General features: G+C 35.3%; 1 protein-coding gene across 5 annotated transcripts in view; it reads right to left on the minus strand.

The window, feature by feature from the left end:
• Positions 1–2274: 2274 nt before the first annotated feature.
• Positions 2275–26248, minus strand: part of NR2C1 (nuclear receptor subfamily 2 group C member 1) — a 46759-nt gene continuing 22785 nt past the window's right edge. For 3 of the 5 annotated variants that reach the window (XM_047066005.1, XM_047066001.1, XM_047066003.1), the window contains 7 exons: positions 24667–24851; positions 22771–22936; positions 16144–16265; positions 9544–9683; positions 7112–7249; positions 5675–5780; positions 2275–2788 (listed from right to left, as the gene is read on the minus strand). In XM_047066005.1, the coding sequence (XP_046921961.1) occupies positions 2614–2788; positions 5675–5780; positions 7112–7249; positions 9544–9683; positions 16144–16265; positions 22771–22936; positions 24667–24851 (1032 nt within the window). In that variant the 3' untranslated portion in view covers positions 2275–2613. The remainder of the gene's footprint in view (positions 2789–5674; positions 5781–7111; positions 7250–9543; positions 9684–16143; positions 16266–22770; positions 22937–24666; positions 24852–26248) is intronic. The other 2 variants (XM_047066004.1, XM_047066006.1) reach the window with 2 other exon arrangements.

Consider the following 26248-nt stretch of genomic DNA (forward strand, 5'->3'; position numbering starts at 1 on the left):
AGAGCATGAGCAGGGGAGGGGCAGAGACAGAGGAAGACACAAATCTGAACCAGGTTCCAGGCTCTGAGCTGTCAGCATAGAACTCACAAACAGTGAGATCATGACCTGAGCTGAAGTCAGATGCTTAACCAACTGAGCCACCCAGGCGCCCCTGGAGGTGGATATTTTTCTGATCCCTGGATTATATTTGCCTCCCCTGGGACCTAAGAATGTCTGTTCTTTTAGGTACTGGAGATTTTCCTCAATTATCTAGTGATCCTGGTTCTAAATTCATATTTAATAGTAGGCACTAAAGACCTGAACAGAAACCCCACGTATATGTATGTCTGTCTGTATATATGTGTGTGTACGTATGTTTATATATATATATACACATAATATATATATGCTTATATATATACATGTATATATATAATTTGGAAATTAGTTGGCTTCACTGAAGAGTAATAAAGTAGCAAAGAGGCTTTTCATCAAGGTACAACCAAAAGTGAGTACCTGGAGATCTTTTCTCTAAGGCCAATTAATTTCTCTGAAGAAAAAAATCCTGGCAGAGAAGCCTGCTAATAAGTCAGTTAGTCTCTCTCTACCTCCATTTTGTTTTCTAAGGATTTACTGAATTTGCTTTCCTTTGATTTCTTGTTTCCTGTTTCATTTCTCATTGTGTGGTTACACTTTACACATTGTGTTATTTTACTAAGACTTCAGGAGAGAAAATAAATTAATAGTTAATCTGCAGTTTTAGCTGAAAGTCTTCAAACTGAGTTGTAAATAATCCTAAAATACTGGATATGGAAATGTTTTCCATGCATTTCCCTTCCTAGAAGTACTTTAATAAATTCTGTTAGAGATTTCTTAACAGAACAAACAAATGGATGACCAAACACTCTGAAATCAAATAAATCGACATTTTTAATGTAGGTCACATTTTAATAGAGTTTTAAAAATACTTCCAAATATAACTACAAATTTATTCAGGAAAAATACCTGAAAGAAAAATGTATCTTAATTAACCATTAGTATACTATTTTAAAGAATTATTTTCCTGAATCCTTGGCTTACTTCAATGGGTTTATAAAGATATAAACCTACTGATTTTTCCATTTGAATATTTTATACTAAATGTAGTTTTTCCCAGTTGATAATTATAAATAAAACTGTTGATAAAAATTACATTTAAAATAGGGGAAAAAATTTCCCTTAATAAGTTGGTAAAGACTGGAAGTTGATACTTTTAAACTTCTGATTTACAATAAAGTAACAATTAGTAAAATCCACATCCTCCCCTAAATTCAGCTTTTCTTCTGTTGCAAAAATCTTTATAAAAATGTACTCTGAGTGCAATAAAATCTCCATATTTTTAAAAAATCAACAAATAGATAAACCAAAATTCATTATGACAATCAGAGCAAGGAAAGATTTAACAGTTAATCAGGTTTGCTGAGGAAAACATTACTGTGGAAGGCATCCAGGGAGTCTAAAATGGTTTTGTTGTGGCAACAAGGCTTCAGGTTGATGTGCATACTCTTGTTAAAATAGCTTTCCCTCCTTTAGGGTGAAATATCAAATATCAGTGCATATTCCTTTACATGTTAAAAAACGTAAATTTTTGAAAATTACCAATTTGCTTTAAAATAATTGTTTAACTCACCTTGAAAACACAGATTGGCTATGAGAAATCCATTATTTAACAAATTGGGTATTTCTAAGGCCCTAAAAGAAACTGGCTAAAACTCATGGAAGGGTCAGGAAGTTATAATGCAGGTCAGGAAAGAGGGAGAGAAGTCAAATGCCGTTTGTGGAATGGAAAAGCAATAATTTTAATATCCAATTTGAAATACTGAAACATTTGGGGCTCAGTCTCTACTACTTTAAAACATAGCAGTAAATCAAAAATATTAAAACATGAACCCTACCTCATTCTCAAAAACAATTTTCTGCTACATACATAAATAAAAAGTGCTTGTAACTAATAACATACAACACTAAAAAAAGTCTTGAGATCATAAATGGCCTATGTCTCATTGCCAGCAATGAGAGTGGTATATGCTAAAGGTACCATAATATTTACAAAAGACAAAAAATATATATATTCAGTTATTATTTCCTATGGTTCTAATGTTATCATTATGCCACTGAGAATAAAAGAATCTTCTTTTATGTGGTAATTAAAACAGATTATATATTAAGAGTAAAATGCAAGGAAATCCTCCTTAGGTATTTCTGACAATTAAGTGTTTGTACTAGTTCATAATGAAAAATATGAATAGAACACAATTCTGGAAAAAAAAAAGACTAATTTATTTGTTTTATAAGATAAAATATAATAAGAGATCTTAGTGTAGATGCCAAGAAGTGACAGCTTAAGGTGTCCTCTTAACCAAGAATAAATTCATAATATTTCTTATTCACTTAAATAAGGCAGGAAAGGAAATTCTGATTCCTGATACCTGCCCAGTCACTTCAAAAATTCTTAAGAAGTTAAAATAAAAACACCTTGGTTTTTGGTTACTCTTTAAAGTCAAAATTTCCAGATACCCTGGAAGTAACTAGTTTAATTTGGTGTCATTTTGTGTTCCAGGAAAGAACAGTAAGTTTACACTGATATCTCAGATTTCAAATGCTGTGACCAATTATTTGTGAGTTATAATCTGCAGGTTCCATTTTTAAAATATGTGGGATGACACTGTCAATTCGTACATTGCCAATGAGGCCTTTGAAAAACAATTCTTCAGTGATAGTAGCATTCATCAATCGCAAAGCTGGTAATCTAAGTAGTAGTCTGGACAACCTGAAAAATAAAGGGGAAGGAAAAAACAAGGGGTAAATAAAAAAGAGATTTAGTAGAAAACTAGGAGCAATTTCTGCATGTACCTGGTTGAAGTCTAATTTAATAAAGATCTAATTTTCACCAGTTAAAATAAAAACTTAAATAAAATAAAAACTTAAATAACTTAAAATAAAAAACTTAAAATAAAACTTAAATAAAAACTTATTCTCGGGGTGCCTGGGTGGCTCAATTGGTTTAAGTGTCCGACTTTAGCTCAAGTCATGATCTCACGGTTTGTGAGTTCGAGCCCTGCGTCAGGCTTTGTGCTGACAACTTGAAGCCTGCTTTGAATTCTGTATCTCCCTCGCTCTTCCCCATCCCTGCTCATGCTCTGTCCTCTTTCTCAAAAATGAATAAAATTAAAACAAAACAAAACTTAAGTATTCTCAAGCCTCAGAATACATGACAATCATCTGGCTATAAGTGCAGTCTGACAGACTTCACTGGAAAGCCTTGCTCTTAACTGCTACACTGTGTTGCCTCCACTTGGTCATATGGACCATGGAACTAAGTTATTAAAACACAGATCACATTATACATTTAAGGATGGCTTAGAAACTTGGGGCACCTGGGTGGCTCGGTGGGTTAAGCATCCAACTCTTGATCTCGGCTCAGGTCGTGATCTCACAGTTCATGGGATTGAGCCCCACATTGGGCTCTGTGCTGACAGTACAGAGCCTGCTTGGTATTCTGTCTCTCCCTCTTTCTCTGCCCCTCCCCTCCATGTGCATGTTCTCTCTCAAAATAAATAAACTTAAAAAAAAAAGTGGCTTAGAAACTCAGTTGAGGTTATAAGAACAACAATATTTTGTGTTATGAGGACACACGGGGCTCAATGGTAATTAAAAAGACAAATGGAAATGGTAGAGCAGGCAACAGTTACTACTGGGAAGAGCACAGAATATGGAATCAAGACCACTGGGTTCAAATCTTAATTCACCTGCTCCCCTACCTCTGTGAATGTGTGTTAGCCATCTCTCTGTGTTATGATGAAGATTAATGAAACGATCCCTGCCAGTTTCTATGCTATTGAGGATCTTAAAGGCAGGCCCATACCTTGCATGAAGGCATATTATAAGTTGAAAACTGCTGCTAATTTATTATTATTTTTAAGTCTATTTTTGAGAGAGAGCATATGCATGTAAGTGGGGGAGGGGCAGAGAGAGAGGGAGAGAGAGAGAATCCCAAGCAGGCTCTGTGCTGTCAGCACAGAGCCCCATGTGTGGCTTGATCTCCTGACTGTGAGATCATGACCTGAACTGAAATCAAGAGTCAGACACTTAACTGACCAAACCACCCAGGTGCTCTGATAATTTATTATTTTTAAATAAATCAGAATGTAAGAAACTGAGAAAGAGTTCCAGCGATCAGTCAAAGCACCTGGAACCTAATGGAAGAGAGGTCAGCAAAAACTATATGTCAAAGAGGAGGAACAATTTAATTTGTATAATGAGGTATAAAATAAGTTTTGAAACATTAAAAAACTGAAAGCAATCACAACAAAACCAACAACAACAATAAAAACCATTCCAAAAATCTTGGGTATGTTTATCCCGCCCATAGTCTAAGGTCTTGTACCCAAACATTTGAGACCAACTGAAACCACGATTAAGTCACCTTCCTGTAGCCAATACTCTCCTCCTCAAATTACTCAGTTCCTGTTTGTTCCCAACAGCTGAGCTGCAGCAATAAAGCTGGTAGGAAGCAGGGTAGGAAAACCGGTTAGATAAACTAAGGCTGATTTTCAAGGTGGAACTGGCTTATAAATCTATTACATACTATCTTTAATGTTATTTTATTTTTTAAAAATGTCTATTTTTGAGAGACAGAGCACAAGTGGAAGAGGCGCAGAGAGAGAGGGATACACAGACTCCGAAGCAAGCTCCAGGCTCTGAGCTGTCAGCAGAGTCTGATGTGGGGCTTGAACCCTGGACCGCAAGATCATGACCCGAGCTGAAGTTGGACACTTAACCAACTAAGCCACCCAGGCACCCCTGTAAAAAATTATTTTATGCAAAACATTCTTTTATTAGTTTGAAGCATGTAAAATTAAGAATAATATTAGTAAACACATTTATATAGCCCTTACTATAAATATATATACTATATATTACATAGATGTATACTATATATGTAACATACTATGTAGTAGGCACTGTCCTAGGCTATTTACATATATGAACTGATTCAACCACTATACCAATTGTAAAATGTGGGTACTGTCTACATTTAATAGAGAAACTGAAACACAGAAGTTGAATAACTTGCCCAAGGTCACACAGCTAGGGTCAAGAGTCAAACCCTGCCTGGTATTCTGGCTCTGAAAGCCATGTGCTTCACTACTACTCTCCAAGATGGTTTCCTCTTCAAAAACGGAGTTGGATCTTCCAAAAATTTTTTTCAAAGGACGTTATCAAGAAATACCTTGGTAGAAATATCATAAACCAAATTTCTAAATTACCTATAAAATAGCCGAATGGTGTTTTTATTCATTCATTCCTATTTTTTCCCTTTTACTAATAAAATCCCTTATTTCAGTTGAAGAAAACAGAGTTTGGGCACTAGAGTTATACAACCTGGGTTCACAGGCAGGCCCTGCCATTTATGTGTAACCTTGAGTAAGTTATTTAACCTCTCTCTTCAGTTTCCTTATAGCATTGTAAGAATTGTGTGAAATACTACCTGTTAATCACTCACAACAATGCACTATTGCTTTTAAAAGCATTAGCTATTTCAAAGGTCCATGGTGACCAAAACACTGAATTACTCTTGGGATGGAAAAAAAAAATAACAGATTCACAAAAAATTTTAGGATGTATTTAATTAACTAATTTAACTTGTAGATACCTGTAGGTGTCATCTGGGTATGTTTTGGTTATATAATCTTGGAATTCCACATATGCCTTTTCCTGAAATTTCTCAATTTGTTCCATGTTTTCTAGGCCTGGATGATCTGAAACATCGAAGAATATATTGTTACCCTACTTCTAAATGCTCATTTAGTAAGGTACAGAGTGGGGCACCTGGGTGGCTCAGTCAGTTAAGTGTCTGACTCCTGGTTTTGGCTCAGGTCATGTTCTCAAGGTTTGTGAGTGTGAGCCCTACATCAGGCTCTGTGCTGACAGTGTGTAGAACCTGCTTAGGATTCTCTCTCTGCCCCTCCCGCATGTGCTCTCTCCCTCAAAATAAATAAAAAAAAAAATATTGAGAATATTTAATAAAATAAAATTACATTGTATCAAATCTGTGTTCTCTCAAATTTAAGGAAAATGAAGGTGGCAAATTGGTTGTGATTAAAATGTAGATATATATTATTAACTTACGTGAAACATTATAAGAAACGGTTAAAAAAAAAAAAAGCTTTAATCATCTTATTGGAATCACTGAGTGTAAAAAGCAGGTTTTCTCAGATAATTTTATTATGATGCACAGGAACAGAAATACATACCAAAATAAAAAACAGAGTCTAAAAGAACAGTCAATTTTCCTTATTCAGAAATTGATCATTGAACTTACTGTCATTTTACCATATGTGAAAGCTACAAACTGTCAGGAAAACAGGAGACATTTTTCTACCTGTTGGTAACTCTAATCAGATGTTTAGAAGTTTAACCCATTAACAAAACAATACTCATCTTTCATTTGTCTATTAGCGATGCCTAGCAAAATATGCCGAAGAATTCAAATGCTGATGTGACCATAACTATGTCATTTCGATGATTTCTTCAACTTTCTTTCTCATACTTAGATAAATGTCTAACATCCATAAAATTCACTGATTTAAAGTGTATAATTCAATAGTTTTTAGTATATTCACAGTTACGCAACCATCATCCCAAAACATTTAGAACACTTTAGATTTTTGTTACCCCAAAAGAAACTCTGTGCCTGTTAGTAGTCACTTTCCATGCTCCTCGCTCCTTAGTCCCTGGTAACCACCAATCTATTTTATGTCTCTACAGACTTGCTTATTCTAGACATTTCATAGAAATGGAATCATATAAAATGTGATCTTTTATAACTGGCCTCTTTCACTTAGGATACTGTTTTCAACCATGGTGTAGCATGTGTCAGAATTTCATTCCTTTTAATGGCGCAATGATATTCTGCTGTATGTGGATATGTAGATGTTACATTTTGTTTATTCATTCGTTGATGGACACTTGGGCTGTTTCCACTTTAACTGCATCATTTTACATTCCCATCAGCAATGTATGAGGGTTCCCATTTCCCCATACCCCCAGCCACTGTATGGTAAATAAGAAGTAAATGTTTATGTAGTACCTGGACTGAAGAGTACTATTGCCTTCAGGTAGGCATATTCATATCCATCAATGCAGAGTTTAACCATGCTGTTGCAGAACTCCTGTAGTTTAAAGATGTGCTCCATCAATAATTTTCTTCTTTCTGTTGACATTTTATCTTTAATTAAAAACAAACAGACAAAAACTTCTAGTTTTTGGCTAAAATGTATATCTATTTTTACCCAAGACATTTCTTTCTCAATAATTTCCAGTTTTGAATACAGCCAATCTATAAATGTTTAAAATTCTGTATCACTGCAAAGATGAAACTAATTAATGATCTTCAGATAGTGCTCATTCAAGAAAAAAACAAGCTGTTAGTAAACAAAACAAAAACCTCAACAAATTTAGTGTTTCCTTTCAAGATACATCTTTGAGAAGATAAGCTGTAAAGATAACCTCCTGAAAAACTGGCCTACAAGATTCAGATCTTGATAACAAGATTTAATTTAAGCTTAGAGTTTTTAAAAGTTACCAACACTACTAAAGTAGAAACAAATACTTAGCAAAAAACACTACCAAGACCAAAAGAAAAGTTGAATAGTTTTATAAGAACTTTTAAAATTTATAGTGTTTAGGGGCGCCTGGGTGGCGCAGTCGGTTAAGCGTCCGACTTCAGCCAGGTCACAATCTCGCGGTCCGGGAGTTCGAGCCCCGCGTCGGGCTCTGGGCTGACGGCTCAGAGCCTGGAGCCTGTTTCCGATTCTGTGTCTCCCTCTCTCTCTGCCCCTCCCCCATTCATGCTCTGTCTCTCTCTGTCCCAAAAATAAATAAACGTTGAAAAAAAAAAATTAAAAAAAAAAAAAAATTTATAGTGTTTAAAACACATCTGATTAGTCAACCATAGCTTTAGTGAAAGTAGGCTGTGTATAACTCATTACAAATTCATGAGAAATGAATCAAGACCAGGAGTCCATAAGTAAGATAGGAATGTAGTGCTACCTTCTAGCAGGATCTACTGTTGATGACATTAAGGTGATTTTTCTGCCCTCAAACAGGAAATGGAAGATGACTTAAAAATAATGTATGGGAATGCAAGCTGCTGCAGCCACTCTGGAAAAGAGTATGGAGGTTCCTCAAAAAACTAAAAATAGAACTACCCTACGACCCAGCAATTGCACTACTAGGCATTTATCCATGGGATACAGGTGTGCTGTTTTGAAGGGACACATGCACCCCCATGTTTATAGCAGAACTATCAACAACAGCCAAAGTATGGAAAGAGCCCAAATGTCCATCGATGGATGAATGGATAAAGAAAATGTGGCATTGGGGCGCCTGGGTGGCGCAGTCGGTTAAGCGTCCGACTTCAGCCAGGTCACGATCTCACGGTCCGGGAGTTCGAGCCCCGCGTCAGGCTCTGGGCTGATGGCTCAGAGCCTGGAGCCTGTTTCCGATTCTGTGTCTCCCTCTCTCTCTGCCCCTCCCCGTTCATGCTCTGTCTCTCTCTGTCCCAAAAATAAATAAACATTGAAAAAAAAATTAAAAAAAAAAAAAAAGAAAATGTGGCATATATATATACAATGGAGTATTACTCGGCAATCAAAAAGAACGAAATCTTGCCATTTGCAACTATGTAGATGGAACTGGAGGGTATTATGCTAAGTGAAATTAGTCAGGGAAAGACAAAAACCATATGACTTCACTCATATGAGGACTTTAAGAGACAAAACAGATGAACATAAGGGAGGGGAAACAAAAATAATATAAAAACAGGGAGGGGGACAAAACAGAAGAGACTCATAAATATGGAGAACAAACTGAGGGTTACTGGAGGGATTGTGGGAGGGGGGATGGGCTAAATAGGTAAGGGGCACTAAGGAATCTATTCCTGAAATCATTGTTGCACTATATGCTAATTTGGATGTAAATTTTAAAAACTAAAAAATAAAAATTAAAAAACAAAAAGTACACACACACAAAAGAGTTGGCACTCAAAAAAAAATAACTAAATAAAAATAATGTAAAACATGCTAAGGAAATATCACATGACTCCCAATTTGTAAATTATTCCTGAATTCAAAAAGCAGTTCTTCCCATTTGAGGATGGGGCACGCTTGTGGTTAGTCACAAGCCAACCTGAAGTTAAACATTTGTAAATCAATGACTGCCTATCTCCTCAAATAAATGAAAGCTGTAATCATCTTGGCATCAAGAAAAGGAAAGAGAGTCAAGATTGTTCTGGGACTGTTTAAGTGAGAGAATATATCCCAATGAACAATTTTGTTGTGCTGATTTGAAAGTATTTTTGGGTGATTAATGGATGAATTTATCAAAATGTAGAAATTATCTCAAGCAAAAAGGGTGCTGGTACCTAAAACATTAATCAGATATTTAACTTCTACTTTATAAAACTGATGTTCTCCCCTCCTCTTATCTCCTAGAAAAGGAAATAAATAAAATGCTCCTTACCTTGCTGAAGGCTACCGTGAAGACAATTGACAAACGTTGCTAATATAGTTGCCACATTCATCACTTGCCAGCACTGGGCAAGACCAAGAGTAAAAAGTTCATTCCAATACGCTTTCACCAAAGATATGCTATTTTCTTGCCTATTAAAACAAACACAACACATATCAGATATTAATATGTATTTTATAAACTTTACAACTGATTCATCTATTTAAAAATAAAATATTACTGGGGCGCCTGGGTGGCGCAGTCGGTTAAGCGCCCGACTTCAGCCAGGTCACGATCTCGCGGTCCGTGAGTTCGAGCCCCGCGTCAGGCTCTGGGCTGATGGCTCGGAGCCTGGAGCCTGTTTCCGATTCTGTGTCTCCCTCTCTCTCTGCCCCTCCCCCGTTCATGCTCTGTCTCTCTCTGTCCCAAAAATAAATAAACGTTGAAAAAAAAAAATAAATAAAAATAAAAATAAAATATTACTTAACTAAAATTATTCTAGAAGGACCAATTGGGCATGGACCTGGTCAATTCTGTCTTACATAATGAATAGCAACTGATGAGGAAGGCTTATAAATTTAAATATTAGCTAGCTTACTAATTAATCAGCCAGTGTATAAGAACAGTTGTAGGTAGTATTGCAAACTAAAAGTTAGGGCTTTAATCCCACATTTCATGGAAACAGATGGAATATAGATTATTTTAAAAAATATTAAAAGCAAAAGCATACATTTAAAAACTCTCCCAAGTTTTCTTTCGGTTTAAATTCAGGTAAGTGCTTTTTTATGTAAGGGTAACTAGAATGATTTGATGATAGGTAAGCAACCAACTTCCTGGGAGAAATGGTTTGTTCTGTTTGTTTCAGATAGGATATTAGTATCCCTATAAATGAGATACCTAGGGGTGCCTGCTCATGCTCTGTCTCTCTGTCTCTCAAAAATAAATAAATGTTAAAAAATTTTTTTATTTTTAATTTAGTTTTATTTACTTAAAAACAAATTTTTTTTAGTATTTATTTATTTGTGAGAGAGAGACAGAGTGTGAGTGGGGGAGGAGCAGAGAGAGAGAGGGAGACAAAGAATCCGAAAGCAGGCTCCAGGCTCTGAACTGTCAGCACAGGGCCTGACGCGGGGCTCAAACTCACAAACCACAAGATCATGACCTGAGCCAAAGTTGGACGCTTACTGACTGAGCCACCCAGGTGCCCCCCAACTGCAACTTTTTTTTTAAATGAGATAATGAGGATTTTACTAGGAATAATGAAAATAAGGTCCTTTCCTGAACTTCTGAATAAGAAATTTCAAGAGCATGAGGGAGTAGAAAAAAATATTGGAATAGAAGTCAACCAAGGTTTTTAAACCTACATCATCCACTGATTATCCATTTGAAATCTCGCTAATAAGATTCTCAGGTCTCAGCTGCTTAACTATATAAAATGAAGAGACACTGTATGTCCTACACCCTGCTCAATTACTACAAGATGCAAACTTCAGAGTTAGGTGAGTAGGGCATAAAATAAAGTATATGCCAGGTAGTATTCAAGGCACTGGAAAAATAGCAATACATAGGATGGATTAAGTCTGTCTCCACGAAAAAGATAAACATAGTAAAGAAATATTATTTCACATATTTTATATAAATATTATACACACATGCATATAGTTATACACATATTAAGTTAGTTTCAGGTAATAAAAATTCTCATTATAATAGGATGATGCATCAAAAAATGGGGAGTGTTCAGATAAGGTGGCTAGAGAAGGTCTGTCTGAAGGGCTGACATGTGAGTAGAGAAAGCTGGGAAAGAACTTAAAAAGCAAAAACATGTAGGGCAGTGCCAATTTGTTTTGCAAATCAAAATTTATTTGAAAGTGAAGTTTAAATAAAAAGAAAATCAGTATTTTCAAATGTCCATATAAAAAATGATGTAAAATTTCAATCTTAAAATCGAACAAAATAAAAGAGAACAAAATACTATTTTCATGTATCAGAAAACAAGGATAAAAATCCAGAATTGAGGAGGGTGTGAGAAAATAAGAATTCATTCTCACACAAGCACTGCTGATGTATTAACTGGCTCAACATCTTTTTGGAGGACAATTTAATAGTACCTATCTTTCAAAAAAATAGAACCTATTTTTCTATAGGTTCAGCAACCTCTTCGACTCAGCAACTCCTTTTGTAAGAACATATTTTATAGAACTACTCAAAGTAGGCAAAAGTATACATACAATGCAACAATGCTTATTGTAGCAGTGGATAGAATAACAAAGAAAACAAGCAAGAACCTAAATGTCTACTAATAAGGAATAAGTACGTAAATAATAAATCCTGTAAAAGGGAATACTAGGCAACCACTAAGAATAAATTTACATGTGTTGACATAGGAAGAAATCCATCATCTAAGTGTAAAAAGAAAGGCAAAGAATATGATATGTAAGTATATATATGATTATTATTTCCGCACGGAAAAGATGCAGTAGGATGCCAAACTGTTAATATTGGGGTTAGTTATCTCTGGAGAATGAAATTTTACTTTATGTTTCTATACTCCGGTATTTATTTTTTTGTTCATTTATTGATTTTGAGAGAGGGAAAGAATCCCAACCAGGCTCTGTGCTGTTAGCACAGAGCCTGACATGAGGCTTGATCTTGATCCCACGAACCATGACATTATGACCTGAGCTGAAATCAAGAGTCTGATGCTTAACCAACAGAGCTACCCAGGCACCCCCTGAAGTTTTATCTTTATTTATTTTTTAAATATTTATTTTGTGAGAGAGTGCATGTGGGGGAGGGGCAGAAAGACAGGGAGAGAATCCCAAGGAGGCTCTGTGCTCTCAGCAGAGCCCAATAGGGGGGTTGATCCCACATGCCATGTGGAGTTGGATGCTTAACTGACTGAGTCACCAAGTGTGCCTGATTCTGAAGTTTCCAAGAGGAAACAGTTAACCAAAGTAATTAGTGGACACAAGAAAGGAAAATGAATACAGCCAACAGACAAAAAAAAAAAAAAAAAAAAAAAAAAAAAAAAAATCAAAGCTCTTACTGGCCTGTGCTACACCTACTACTAAGAAAGTACTTTGACATTGTCGTAGGAGATTCAGAGAAAAGGTTAAGGAGTAACTTTGCAGAGGGTGAGAAATAACAAAATTGTTTTGAATACCTTAAGGGAAAAATGATGAAAAGTGGCAACTGAGAAATAAGCCACATTATTTTGTTTCCAAAGGAAAAGTAAAAGAGCTAAATATGGAGATTAATTCTGGAAAGATATCTATATTTACATCTCCATCCAAACAAAACCCAAAATATCCTTGTATTATAGTTAGCCATGCTTTTCAAATACGTTTTCAGAAAGTTCATTAGGAAAGGAAAACAGCAAGTCCTCTTTAAAAGGAAGGTTCCCGTGGGGCGCCTGGGTGGCGCAGTCGGTTAAGCGTCCGACTTCAGCCAGGTCACGATCTCGCGGTCCGTGAGTTCGAGCCCCGCGTCGGGCTCTGGGCTGATGGCTCAGAGCCTGGAGCCTGTTTCCCATTCTGTGTCTCCCTCTCTCTCTGGCCCTCCCCCGTTCATGCTCTGTCTCTCTCTCTGTCCCAAAAATAAATAAACGTTGAAAAAAAAAAAAAAAAAAAAAAAAAATTAAAAGGAAGGTTCCTGAAAGAACAATGGAAAATGAGCACTGATAATCTACTTTGTAGCAGTATTGCAAAGTACTGGGTCAGGTAATTTACATTCATCATTCTCAGCTAAGTAGCCTATCCAGCAAGAAAGCATTTCTGCTTCTAATTTACAGGTGTAGAAATGGAGCTGTTAATTAAGTAGCAAAGCTAGCAGATAAATAAATCCAGCATTTGAATCCAGGTGTTCAGGTGTTCATAGTCTATGTTTTTGTGTAATTCACAACAAATTTTAGCAAGTAAGATGCTAAAGTGCAATTTCACAGTAGACTCCCCATTTATAGCTAATATTTTGTGATGGTAACGGCATGTTTGCTGTCAACTTTCTTCAGTTAAAAACAAATGATTATTATAATCACATAATAGTACCTATTTTCAAAACATCTTTCCTTTGAAAAGCAAAAGGAGCTGGACAGAAGTAATTAATGTATCAGGTACACCAAAAGCAATTCCCGTGTTGATAAATAAAAACACTAGGTTGCATAACAGTAAGTGGGTCAACTTCTTTTACAAATAGGTAGAGGTACCTGTCTCTAACTATTGTACTATACTGTTAAGTTCATTAAAATATGTACATAGTACTCATAATTAGAGATCAGATCATCGTTTACACTATTTATTTTGATAAAGTAACAGGACTTTGGAAGTCACTTATGCCCGGGGATAACATAACCATTTGTCTTCTTCACAAATAAACCCAAGGCATTGTACTTTACCTAGCAGCATTTGTTTGAAAGGAAGGCATGGTCCTTAGAGAAAAGTAGTCAGTGATAGGGCAATAGAGCTGGTTTTAAATCCACAGCTATAGTAAACATTACTTTGTTTCAGTGGGATTTAAAAAGATTCAACTTTAAGGCTCAGCATTTAATGGAAGGTTTCTTGAGTTACTCAGCAAATAAAATCTCCTATAGCAAATAGTGATGGTTTAGAACTTTTGGTTATATGACAAGAATCTAGGTAGACGGGACTGCTGACAAATCATGCCAAGTGCCCATAACTGAACCTACTACTGTGTAGTCATCTAAATTATGCAGACAGAAGTGAAAAACAACTGAATTCCTGTAAGTACTGAGACTTCAAATCTTGTAACAGAAAAGTAATATCCTTGTAAAGCATAAAGTACTATAAAATACAAACAGTATTAACCACCTACTGTTTAAGATTCTTGAAACTACTGTTCCCTTCCATTCAAATAAGTTATCAACACAAACTCAACTTTTAGAAAATGATTAATGTTGCTTATCTGTTTCTGTCTGTATAATTAGGGCTTTGTTTCCAAATTTTGTGTCTATAAATAAAAATGCAACGAATGTCAGTTTCTAGGAGATTCAGAGTAGTGTTTATTACCACACAACAGGATTTTCCACCATTAGTACTTAGCCTTCTTCCATCTGATTAAATCAAATTACAAATTATCTAGATGCATATAGTTAAGAGTTTCTGTAGCAATTAATGGCCTCAAATACTATACCAATGGTTAATTCTAATTGCAAGGAATCCTGTGGCTGTTACATTGAAACCAATTTTCAGTACAGGTCACAGGGAAATGTGGCTGCCAATATAAAATTGTATTATGATTGGAAATCTCAGGCTTTATTTTTGGTTTCTTTAACATTTGGAGAATGTTTCCATAGGATAATCAAAATTAATTTAACAGAAGTACTTGAGATCAACAGTGTTATAAGATCAATGGTGTTATATGTAAATTTATATATTTTAATTTTTTGTTAAAAAAGACTGAAGTAATTCTGAAAACTCTGTTATTTTGAGAGAAAGGGCTAACAATAGTTTTAAAGGTTAACCATTTAAATCCGGCTTTCAATCTATGTAATTGTATTAGTTAAGTACTGTGATTTAACTTATGGTATATCCAACACTAAATTATAAACCAAATTATGGTGGGGTTTCTATGTATGCTTTTTTTTTTAAATCTTTATTTATTTTTGAGAGAGAGACAGCTTGTGAGCAGGGGAGGAGCAGAGAGAGAGAGGGAGACACAGAATTGGAAGCAGGCTCCAGGCTCCAAGCTGTCAGCACAGAGCCCGACGCGGGGCTCAAACTCATGAGATGTGAGATCATGACCTGAGCTGAAGTTGGACGCCCAAACGACTGAGCCACCCAGGTGCCCCTCTATGTATGTTTTTTAAAGTCATGACTGAGATATGCTTCTTAGTTATATTAAAAAATATTCTTTAAGAATAAAGGATGGGAAGTCATTGCTCCTATTTGGCAAATGGGAGAACAGATGTATAGGATATGAAAGTGTATTGTTTACGAAATCATATTGGTGAGTAAGGTCCTGTGACTAGAAAAACACTTTTTTAACTATGAGCTTATTTTTCCATGGTCTCTTTGTCTCTTCATACTAGTTACTTTAAAGCAATCTAAATAAGCCTGGCAAATTTTAGGTAATATTGATGGAATACAGATTATTGGTATGTTCCTCAGTGGTAGGTACTTCTAAATTATCAGAGTGGTACTATGGGGTTTACATTTTCTTCCCCTTCCCCACTTTTTGTAACCAGTTGGAAAACAACTTTTTCTACTTTTAAACATATTCAGCTCCTTATTAACATGCCTGAGATGAACACTAAACAGGGGGTGGGAGGGAAACAACAGCCCAAAACATACCTACAGCCTCCCAATCTTCAGGTCAAAGATGGCCTATTTCAAATGCTGGCCATGATTTATCAGCTCCACTGCACACATTTCATTTGAATTATTAACTCAAATTATGAAACATGGATACCGTTCCTACATAAAAAATAATATAATACTAATTGCCATAATTTGTCATATAAATAACAAAACTTTAAGTTATAATGTTATACCATTTTCTTCCTTTAATGCAAATCCATCCAATAAAAAAGTTCTTGCTTAGTGTATATTTGTGCTATAAAACCATATTTATACTCAAGGACTTTAAAACACTTACCCTAGAGCCTGGAAGGAAGGAATCGAAAGTGCCCAATGCATTGATAAGAACAGCAGTCTGGAAGCAGACTCCCCAATGTAGTGCACATTCAGGTACTCAGGCATAGGAGAAGGCATGGTGAGCTAGCGTGAACAGGGACTGAGGTAAATGATCTTATGACAGTTCTAAATTATAATTTCTTTGAAAAATATCAACATACCACATAAGTTTGATATAGTCACCAAAGGCAAATCTTGAAATAATCCAAGTCACTGAATTTTACAGCTAAAAACAGGATTTAGAATGAGTAGATCATAGCTGCTAACAAAGCAATATTTAGACAAGCAGAATCCTACTTAATATCAATCGTGATATTCTTCGGTTGTGTTTTTATTAAAAAAAAAATTTTTAATGTTTATTTTTGAGAGAGAGAGGGACAGAGTGTAAGCAGGGGAGGGGCAGAGAGAGGGAGACACAGAATCCCAAGGAGGCTCTAGGCTCTGAGCTATCAGCACAGAGCCTGACATCCTGACGTGGGGCTCGAACTCATGAACCGCAAGATCATGACCTGAGCAGAAGTCGGACACTTAACTGACTAAGCCACCCAGGCGCCCTTCTGGTTGCGTTTTTAAAAGTTACTTTCTGTCTTGGTCTACCAATGTGTTTTTTTTTTTTTCTTCTCTTCCTTTATTAATAATGATATACCACAAATTCAGTTGAATGAGCAATCTTGTATGTTAAATATTCCTTTCATTCAGGCTGTGGGGAATAACAAATTTAAATCTTACACAATCAGGAGAATAATAAGTGAACTGGGCCTGCTGGTGCCATCTGGGCAGTACCTACTCCCAGATAAAGGGCAAGCTGTGACTCGAATTCCATACACTGAAAACATATGTCAGTTTGGGCTAAAGACTGCCTGCTCTATTTTTCAAAGAGCAGGTTCTGTGTGAAATCTCCCCACTTAATAACTACAGGTAAAACAAAATGTGTCTGTGGCTATAATACAGTCAGTTTGTACTGCTGACCTCAGGTAGTGATTTTATTTCATTTTTTAAAGTTTATTTATTTATGAGAGAGAGAAAGAGAGCGAGTGAGAGTGCATGAGCAGGGGAGGGGCACAGAGAGAGGGAGAGAGAGAATCCCACGCAGGCCCTGCACTGATAGTGCATGACCTGAGCCAAAGTCAGATGCTTAACCAACTGAGCCACCCAGGTGCCCCTCAGGTAGTTATTTTAAATGCACGCCAACTGTTGAAAATAAAGATCCCACATTAAAACACTTCTAGGGGCGCCTGGGTGGCTCAGTCGGTTAAGCATCTGACTTCGGCTCAGGTCATGAACTCACGGTCTGTAAGTTCGAGCCCAGCATCAGGCTCTGTGCTGGCAGCTCAGAGCCTGGAGCCTGCTTCAGATTCTGTGTCTCCCTCTCTCTCTGACCCTCCCCCATTCATGCTCTGTCTCTCTCTCTCTGTCTCAAAAATAAATGTTAAAAACACATACACACACACACACACACACACACACACACACACATTTAAAACACTTCTAAAAGTATTTTTGAAAATCTTGTTAAAGAGCACTTTTGGGGCTCCTGGGTCACTCAGTTGAGTGTCTGACTCTTGATCTTGATTCAGGTCATGATCTCACGGTTTGTGGGTTCAAGCCCCATGTCAGGTTCCGTGCTGACAGTATAGAGAATGCTTGGGATTCACTTTCTCCCTCTCTCTCTGCTCCTTCCCCACTAGGGCTCTCTCAAAATAAACTTAGAAAAAAAAAGAGCACTTTCACTGCTATAAATGAAATGTAATTTCACCCATAAGAAACACTAACCTAAATTTCTATTACTAAGGAAAATCCTCTATGCTATAGACAGTCTACTCTGTAGACAATTAAAATTAGTGAGATAAACTGAGATGTAATAGCACTGAAAAAAAATACCTCACAGACATCTAAGTAGAAACAACTGTGAAACAATCTCTAGATAACCCAATATATGTTAAAGAGAGAGGGACAGTGTGTGTGCGTGCGCACATACATACATATGTATATACACAAAGGACAGGAGGAAATCTACCACACACTTAACAGTGGCTACCTTGGCAGGGGTGGGGTAGGTGGATGTACCCATATGTATTTTTCTGGGGAATGGATATATAACTTTAATCAGATTCTCAAAGTTGTCTGTGATCACAAATGATCAAAAAGTTTTCATTAAAATGATATAAAAGTTCTCCATTTTTATAAAAATGTAAAAATATGAACTGCCTTTGTTTATTAGTATCAACAATTGTCTTACCTATTTATAAATGGTGCCAACTAATAAAACAAGAGAAATTAACAGTTGAAATTCTATGCATGGGAAGAATGAATTCATGTATGTATGTATGTATGCATGTCTGTCTGTCTGTATTTATTAAAAAAATATTTTAAAGTAATCTCTATACCCAACATGGGGCTCAAACTCACAACCTTGAGATCAAGAATTGCATGCTCCATTGACTGAGTCAGCCAGGAACCCCAAGAATATTTTTTAAATGCTTGAGAAATGTTTACTGGAGTAGTCAATTAAAATGCCATTATTTAAGACAATTCTTAAGAGAACTGTAGGCAAGCAGATATTAAACATTTTAAATGTAATTATTAGGATGCAACTGTTTCTACACATAAGTATATAAAACACAAACTGGGAACTATCATACCTTTTCAGAATTGCCCAAGGTGACTAGGGGGGGAAAAAGCCTGAAAGATTAGGGGAATTACCAATGATTACTAGTTTTAGGGGGGGGGAGGTGTAAGATGCAAAACAGTAATTGTTTAAACAAAACAAATAGATTAAAATCACTTTAAAAAAGGTAAAATAGTTACAGTATTAAAATTAAATATAAGGGCTAAAAGATACAGATGTACCTCGATTGATACAATAGTGGTGGTAATGTTGAGAATTTTCTGTGCTTTAATCAGAAAATTGAAATCATTTGCAATATAAACTAGAGGAATTCACTATTTAAAGTACTGCCATGTTGTGTCATAAAGAGAAGACATATCTTATATCTGTTTCACATACTTAATTTTCTTAAAGCAAGATAAACCTCTAGCATTATGAATCAGTCAGTTATGGCTGAAGAAACAAGAATTTATTTGACAAGTCTTTTAAATTGCAAAGACAAAGATATCTTCCTCTATATAGAGAAGATAAGTTTCTACTATAAAGATGTTAAAGAGATTCCCAAAAATGCCTGTGAAATTTTAGGTTTATAAATGAATCATACACATTGAATTTATTCACATTTAATATATTGAGATGATTTTTAAAAGTGTTGACATCAACTAGGCTACTCATTTTAGAAGTTCCTTGTCTACAATTATCTTTCTAGTAGTTTCTGTAATTCTGATAATAGGCTAAATGATAGCTTTTAAAACATCGTTTGAATTGAGTTAGGAGATCTGAATTCTACTTCCCAGCAGTCACTAATTAGTTGTGTGACCCTGGATTACACATTATAATATTATAATTCAGCAACCACTCACTGAGATCTTGACAACCCCAAGATCAAGAGTCACATACACTACCAATTGAGCCAGCCAGGCACCCCAACTGAGATTTCATTGTGAGGTATGAAGTTAAGTGCTCAAGTCTCAATATAAGAATAAAATGGAAACAAAATGAGCTATAGAAAGGGCTAAAAAAGGGATGGCACGCCTAAGAAATGACAGGCAACAGAATCAGAATGTGGAACGTCCTAAAATGTCATGAGCTTGGCTCTCAAACGGGTAATGGGAAGCTAAAGAAGGCTTGCTGGGTAGCAAGAGTAACATAACCGGATTGATTTTTAACACACATCACTTTGCTACCAGGGCACAGGACAAGATGAAGAGACTGGAAGCAGAAATATTACTGTAACAGTTTAAGTAAGAATTTTAAAAGGCCTTGAAATATGGTGATAAAAATGAAGAGGAAGGGAGAAATTAAAACAAAAGAATAGTTAGGATTCAACTAGGGAATGGAGGGGAGTAGGATGGGGGGGGAGAATGATGATGACTCCTAAACATCAAACATGGTGACCAGAAGGATTGTGATTTTCATACTGAGATGATACAGAGAACAGTTTTGAAAATCACCTACCTCTGCCTCACACACTTATTTCTAACTGCAAATTCTATCCACCTTGATTCTTTGTGTAATCACAATGCAAGAATCAAGAATAAAGTACACAACGGGCGCCTGGGTGGCTTGGTCAGTTGGGCGTCCGACTTCGGCTCAGGTCATGATCTCACAGTCTGTGAGTTCGAGCCCCGCGTTGGGCTCTGTGCTGACAGCTCAGAGCCTGGAGCCTGTTTCAGATTCTGTGTCTCCCTCTCTCTCTGCCCCTCCCCTGTTCATGCTCTGTCTCTCTCTGTCTCAAAAATAAATAAATGTTAAAAAAATTAAAAAAAAACAAAAACAAAAACAAAAACAAACAAAAAAAAGAATGAAGTACACGAAATCACACCAAAAACTGAGTTTAATAAAAATGTTAAATATTTCTATAGTCTTAGATTCTCTGGAACCAAAATCCAAGTTGCATTATTAGACTATTTCTCCTTTCTGTTTTGATTGCTTTGAATAAGACTCTGAAAACCTCCAAATCGTTTTTCATTCACAAAATGACAATAAAAATCCGAACCTTCACAAGGGACTGTGGTCAAATTTAACAATGCACACATAAAAGCACGCTGCAAACTACACAGTACATAAAAATGCAAGACAGGAACAAAATGTTACTTAGCCCAGATATTAAGAGATTAAGTGAGTTTCTGATTATAGATGTCAGGTTTTGAAACTCATGACCATAAAACCTCAATGAGAAAGCCAACCATGACAAAGTGCTGAGCTGGGAAGTGTGGGAAAACGGAAAATCTGCAAACAAGACTTTCACAAAGTCTGCAAACAAGAATCAGAGAAAAAAGGAGCTGTTTTTTGTCTGGGGAGCAAGAAATTTAACAGTGCTTATTCTGAGGATACTGAGCACAGCAGGTCAAAAACTGCACAGAAAAAAACCGATTCTGGAGAGAGGAAAAAAAAGTTCTAATTTGCCTAATTTGTCCATATCAAATATTTGAAAGAAAAATTTTGAGGACCAACAACAGTAAAAAAAGGACTACTTCTACATTTCTATAAACTTTTTCCTTGTAATCTTCTTCCTTTTACCCCCCCTTTCTTCCCATTTAAATCCAAAGGTAGAAAATAAAACTAAGATGACAAAAGCAGGTATTTTATTTAGAATAAGAAAGAGCAATGGGGGGGGGGGCTGGGTGGCTCAGTTGCTTAGGCATCAGATCCTTGATCTCAGCTCACTTCATTATCTCATGGTTTGTGAGATGGAGCCCCAAGTCAGGCTCTGTGCTGACAGCGTGGAGCCTGCTCTCTCTCTCAAAAAAAGAAAAAAAAAAAAAAAAGAGCAATGTGGAAAAAATCAGTTTTGCTTTGCTCCACCTTTGTCCATAGCTCCTACCATAATTTTTTAAGGATAGCATTGATTATTCCTATTGTAATTTTTAATAGTCCCCATAAAAAGTTTTTGTTTACAGTACAAATAAAGCATTTCTAATTTTTTTCATATAGATTATCTTTGGTAAAATTTTACATGAAGATTGGTTTCACTGATATGTTTTACTGATTATATAAAGTTACAGCAATTATTAAGTCACTGTGAGTTTTCTCTGTGGCTATTTCTACCAAATCAAATTTTATAAATGTAAATTTTAAAATATGCAGTTTTAGCCAATGCTAGATTTGTGTTATTTCTACCAGTCACACAAACATTTATTTGATAACTGTGTATATTTTCATCAGAAATCCATGGAAACTTATAATCTACAGTAAAGTTAGTAGCAATTTCCTTCAGATATTCCAGGACTTGCTATGACTGCTTTAAATCACTTTGCATATGATTTTCTAACAGTACTCATAGCTAGTAAAGATAAAGAATGGTTAAAATGGAGGGATCAAAACATCAAGATCTTAATGTAGGGCCTCAATGGTTAGTATTGCTATAGCTGTAGTCCCAACATTATTTGCATGACAAATCAAACACTACAAAATTATTTTCTAACATTCTACATGTATTGTTTCCATCCTACATGTATTTAGGAGAGTAAAAAAGGAACTACAAATGTACCTCCTCCAAAATGGTTAAAAGCCAAAAGTTAAAATGTGTTAACTAATTTTTACCTTCTTAAAATAATACTGAAAGCTAGCTAATTGGGGCAATACATAATAATGGAGTTCTCTCTGGGTCTTACAAATGGCTTTGCACTAAAGTAGTAGGAGGTGGGCACTGAACAAAACCAGGGTATTCAATACATCATGAATGACAATACTAGTGTTAACAACAGCAACATCCAAAATTTATGTCTAAATGTTCTAAAACCTAGCTCTTATAGACTTAAAATCATGAAACGATATAACCATGATTTATAAACAGGATGCTTTAATGAGGTATTATTTTATATAGTCAGATGTGTATGTTTTAGCTGCTATTCTGAATTTTATCAGGAATATTTCTGACTTTAAAAGCACAACAAATATACTTTGATTTTTGAAAGGAAGATTAAAATCAAAATGGTAACACAACATAAAAATTACATAAAAAATATATGGAAATACCCTGAAAGCTACGTGTGAATCGCTGAGAAGTGGCCCCTCTTTTTCGATGTAATTTATGTTTGAGTCTCCGGCAATTAGGTGTACGCTTCCTTCCATGCCTTCTACTGCGTTCTGACAGGCTGTGCTCTCTCCAGGATTCAATGCTTTTGCAAGAGTATCAAATGCCCTGTAAGGAAACATCAGATGCTGTGAGCTTGGCCAATCTCCACAATAAAATAAAAATTCTACATAAAATTCTGGAATTAAGATTTAGGCCTTAAAAAAATAGTTTAGAAAACAAACCTTTGGAGTAGCACTGAGTACTCTACTTCAGTGATAGCTATGACTGTCTCCAAAAGCAACAAATTAAACTTCAATATATATACTATGAAAAACTATATTAATGTATTATCAGAGAACTAAAGTCTTTAAGAAATCTTATGTAATTATGAGGAAAAACCCTTATACTTTGGTCTAAAAATATGCTTTTATGTTATATGTTATGTTATACATTTGATAGTACAAGGTATTAGCCCGTTTACAGTACTTACAGAAGTTATTTAGAAAGAACAAGGGCAAGAACTTATGTCAACTTTACTATATTCTACACGACACAAAGTTAGATTTTATTTAAAAATTCAGAGAATATTTTAAAATTGTGTTAACACAGCTACATCTGAACTGTAAGAATTTGAGATTACGATGGCAAATAATGAACTAATGTTAGCAAATAATTACTTAAAATAGCCCTCCTTATTTTTCAACGAGAGGCCTTTTAGTTTCTTAAGATTTCAGGTTCAACAAAGTACTTATTGAGATTCTTAAGTGCAATTTCCTCAACATTTACATAACGAGCAGTGTAAAAAAGCCTGAAGAGATCTGGGTTCTACATCTCATGTATTAATATCAAGAGAATGAAAACCAGAATTCTGATACAAGTTTCCTGAAGCATAACTTAAAATTGTAGTTTATTCAATGAAGTCATTTATTTATTTATTTTTAAGTAAGCTCCATGCCCAGCGTGGAGTTCAATGCAGGGCCTGAACTCACAACTCTGAGATCAAGACCTGAGCCACCCATGCACCCCTCAATCAAGTCTTTTAAATCTATTTTCATCATTAGAAAGTGGTGGGGAAAATGAACATGACTGCCTGGGGTAAGACAAATGTTTAAATACACAGAAAATAAAATAACTGAAATGTCAGACCCAGATTATCATCTTTAGTAAGAGAAAAATTCCTAAATTTTATGATTACATTTCTAATCTTATAATATTCATTTACTGCTCATTATTTAGAATGCAACCTGCTAGATAACATTTTACACTGAATGTAGTTCATTCAGTTAAAACTTACTATGCTTTAAATTTTCTAAGTCTAATAGAAATATCTGTTTTCTGAAACTTCTGTAAACAGTATTCAACATAAAAATATTGTGGGGTGCCTGGGGAGCTCAGTCTATTAACTGCCCGACTCCCGTCTTCAGCTCAGGTCATGACCTCGTGGTTCGTGAGTCTGAGCCCCACATTGGGCTCCATGCTGACAGTGCAGAGCCTGCTTGGGATTCTCTCTCTCCTCTCTCTGCCTATCTCTTCCTCTCAAAATAAATAAATAGACTTAAAGAAAAACATAAAAATACTGTAAGAAATACTAATAATTAAGATCAAAACAGGGGCGCCTGGGTGGCTCAGTCAGTTGGGCGTCCGACTTCGGCTCAGGTCATGATCTCGTGGTCCGTGAGTTCGAGCCCCGCATCAGGCTCTGGGCTGACAGCTCAGAACCTGGAGCCTGTTTCAGATTCTGTGTCTCCCTCTCTCTCTGACTCTCCCCTGCTCATGCTCTGTCTCTCTCTGTCTCAAAAATAAATAAATGTTAAAAAAAAAAAAAAAAGTTTTTAAAAGATCAAAACAGACCTTACCTTGAAACATCACCATTAGTCTGCATTTCTTGATGAAATTCACACAAAGAGGTATCACCATTACTTAAGCTTTCAATCATAGATATTTCATTACTATTCTGAGAAAGATCTTTACTTTTTCCAAGGTTTGCTAATGATGTAACCACACTGGCCAATGTACTTAAGTCTCCCTGACATGATTCAGCCTTAAAAAAACAAAAAACAAAAAGCAAACAAACAAAAAAAAAGATTAAAATCTGCAAACTGGTATTGGTGAACATTTGAGTCTGAAATACCCAATTCTAGATTATAAAGTGCCAAAAGTAAAGAACTCTAATTAAGATGAATGAAACCTAGAAAGTAAAACCAAAGAGCTTTGAGGTTTTAGAAACTTTTGAGGAAAATATAAATTTAAAAACATCAGGTACATTCCCTAGGAAATGTTTATACACAAAAATTACATTAAAACCAAAAACTGTACTTAATGACTAATCTATTCACATCAACAATCCCTTCCTCTGTAAAAGGATATTAGATGATCTTTTAAGTTCTTTTTAGTATTAAAATTCTGACAATTTCCAGAATTTAAACTATATAAACAAAAATTGTATAGAATGTATTAAAATTATTACTGAAAAGAGAAAAAAAAGTAAATGTATTATTGAACAGAATTCCTAGAATACCAACTATTACCAGCCACTTTGTTAAATGTGTTAAATACCAGGGACCAGGTAGGTGAAAAATCTCTTTACTAAGATAATACTGGCTTTTGGTATACATTGCATATTTTCCCATTTGTCTTTACTTTTTATTTTTGTTAATGACATATATATTCTTTATTCACTAATTAGCTATAATTATTTTGTCAAAAAGAATTTTCTTTCCTTAACTCTTTGACTATCCAGAGATATAATTTCTGTACGAAAAGCAGGTAAGTGGTTGATTGTTCTTCCTTTTATCAATTTTTAGAGCAATGAATCAATGCCCTTAGTAACCTCTAATGGTGACAGATGAATTTTAAGTATCATTTTAAATTCAGAGATTTTTATATATTTGCTATGTTTAAATGCATTATTTTTTCCAATGTTCAAATTATCCCATCCTAACCTAATGAGAGTCCTTTCAATTGCCTTCTATGGCCTATTGACAGAATCCTTTAATGAAATTTTAATTCTTCTTTTATGGTTTTTAGTTTTAGTGTTTTAATCCTAAGAAAAGACAGGTTTCCTTGATGTTTCATGTTATATCAATTCTTTATGTAAAATTGATTTTGGTGAACAGAATGACACAATTTTTGTGTTCCTTAAATTAATGAATGGTCCCAGAATCATTCAGAGTAACCTACCAGTTGCAGAGTTCTTAAATGGTTACTACTCATATATGTATTTTATTTAAACCTCAAAACAACCCTGTGAAATAGGAATCATCATCCCTTTATTACAGACAAGAAGAATTATCCACGGTCACTCCAGTCTGATGGAGAAGACTATGCTCTAACCACTGTTCCAGGCTTCTTAGAACATAAGTAAAAAGAGTTAACATTTTTAAGTGTTTTTTCAACTAAAACTTCAACAATTATACATTCTCTTGTATTTCATTACAT

This window comes from Lynx rufus, unplaced genomic scaffold (assembly GCF_022079265.1).
Source record: "Lynx rufus isolate CCGP_SWC_20201006 ecotype Redwood Valley unplaced genomic scaffold, mLynRuf1.p SCAF_7, whole genome shotgun sequence".
In the NCBI taxonomy this organism is placed as follows: Eukaryota; Metazoa; Chordata; class Mammalia; order Carnivora; family Felidae; genus Lynx; species Lynx rufus.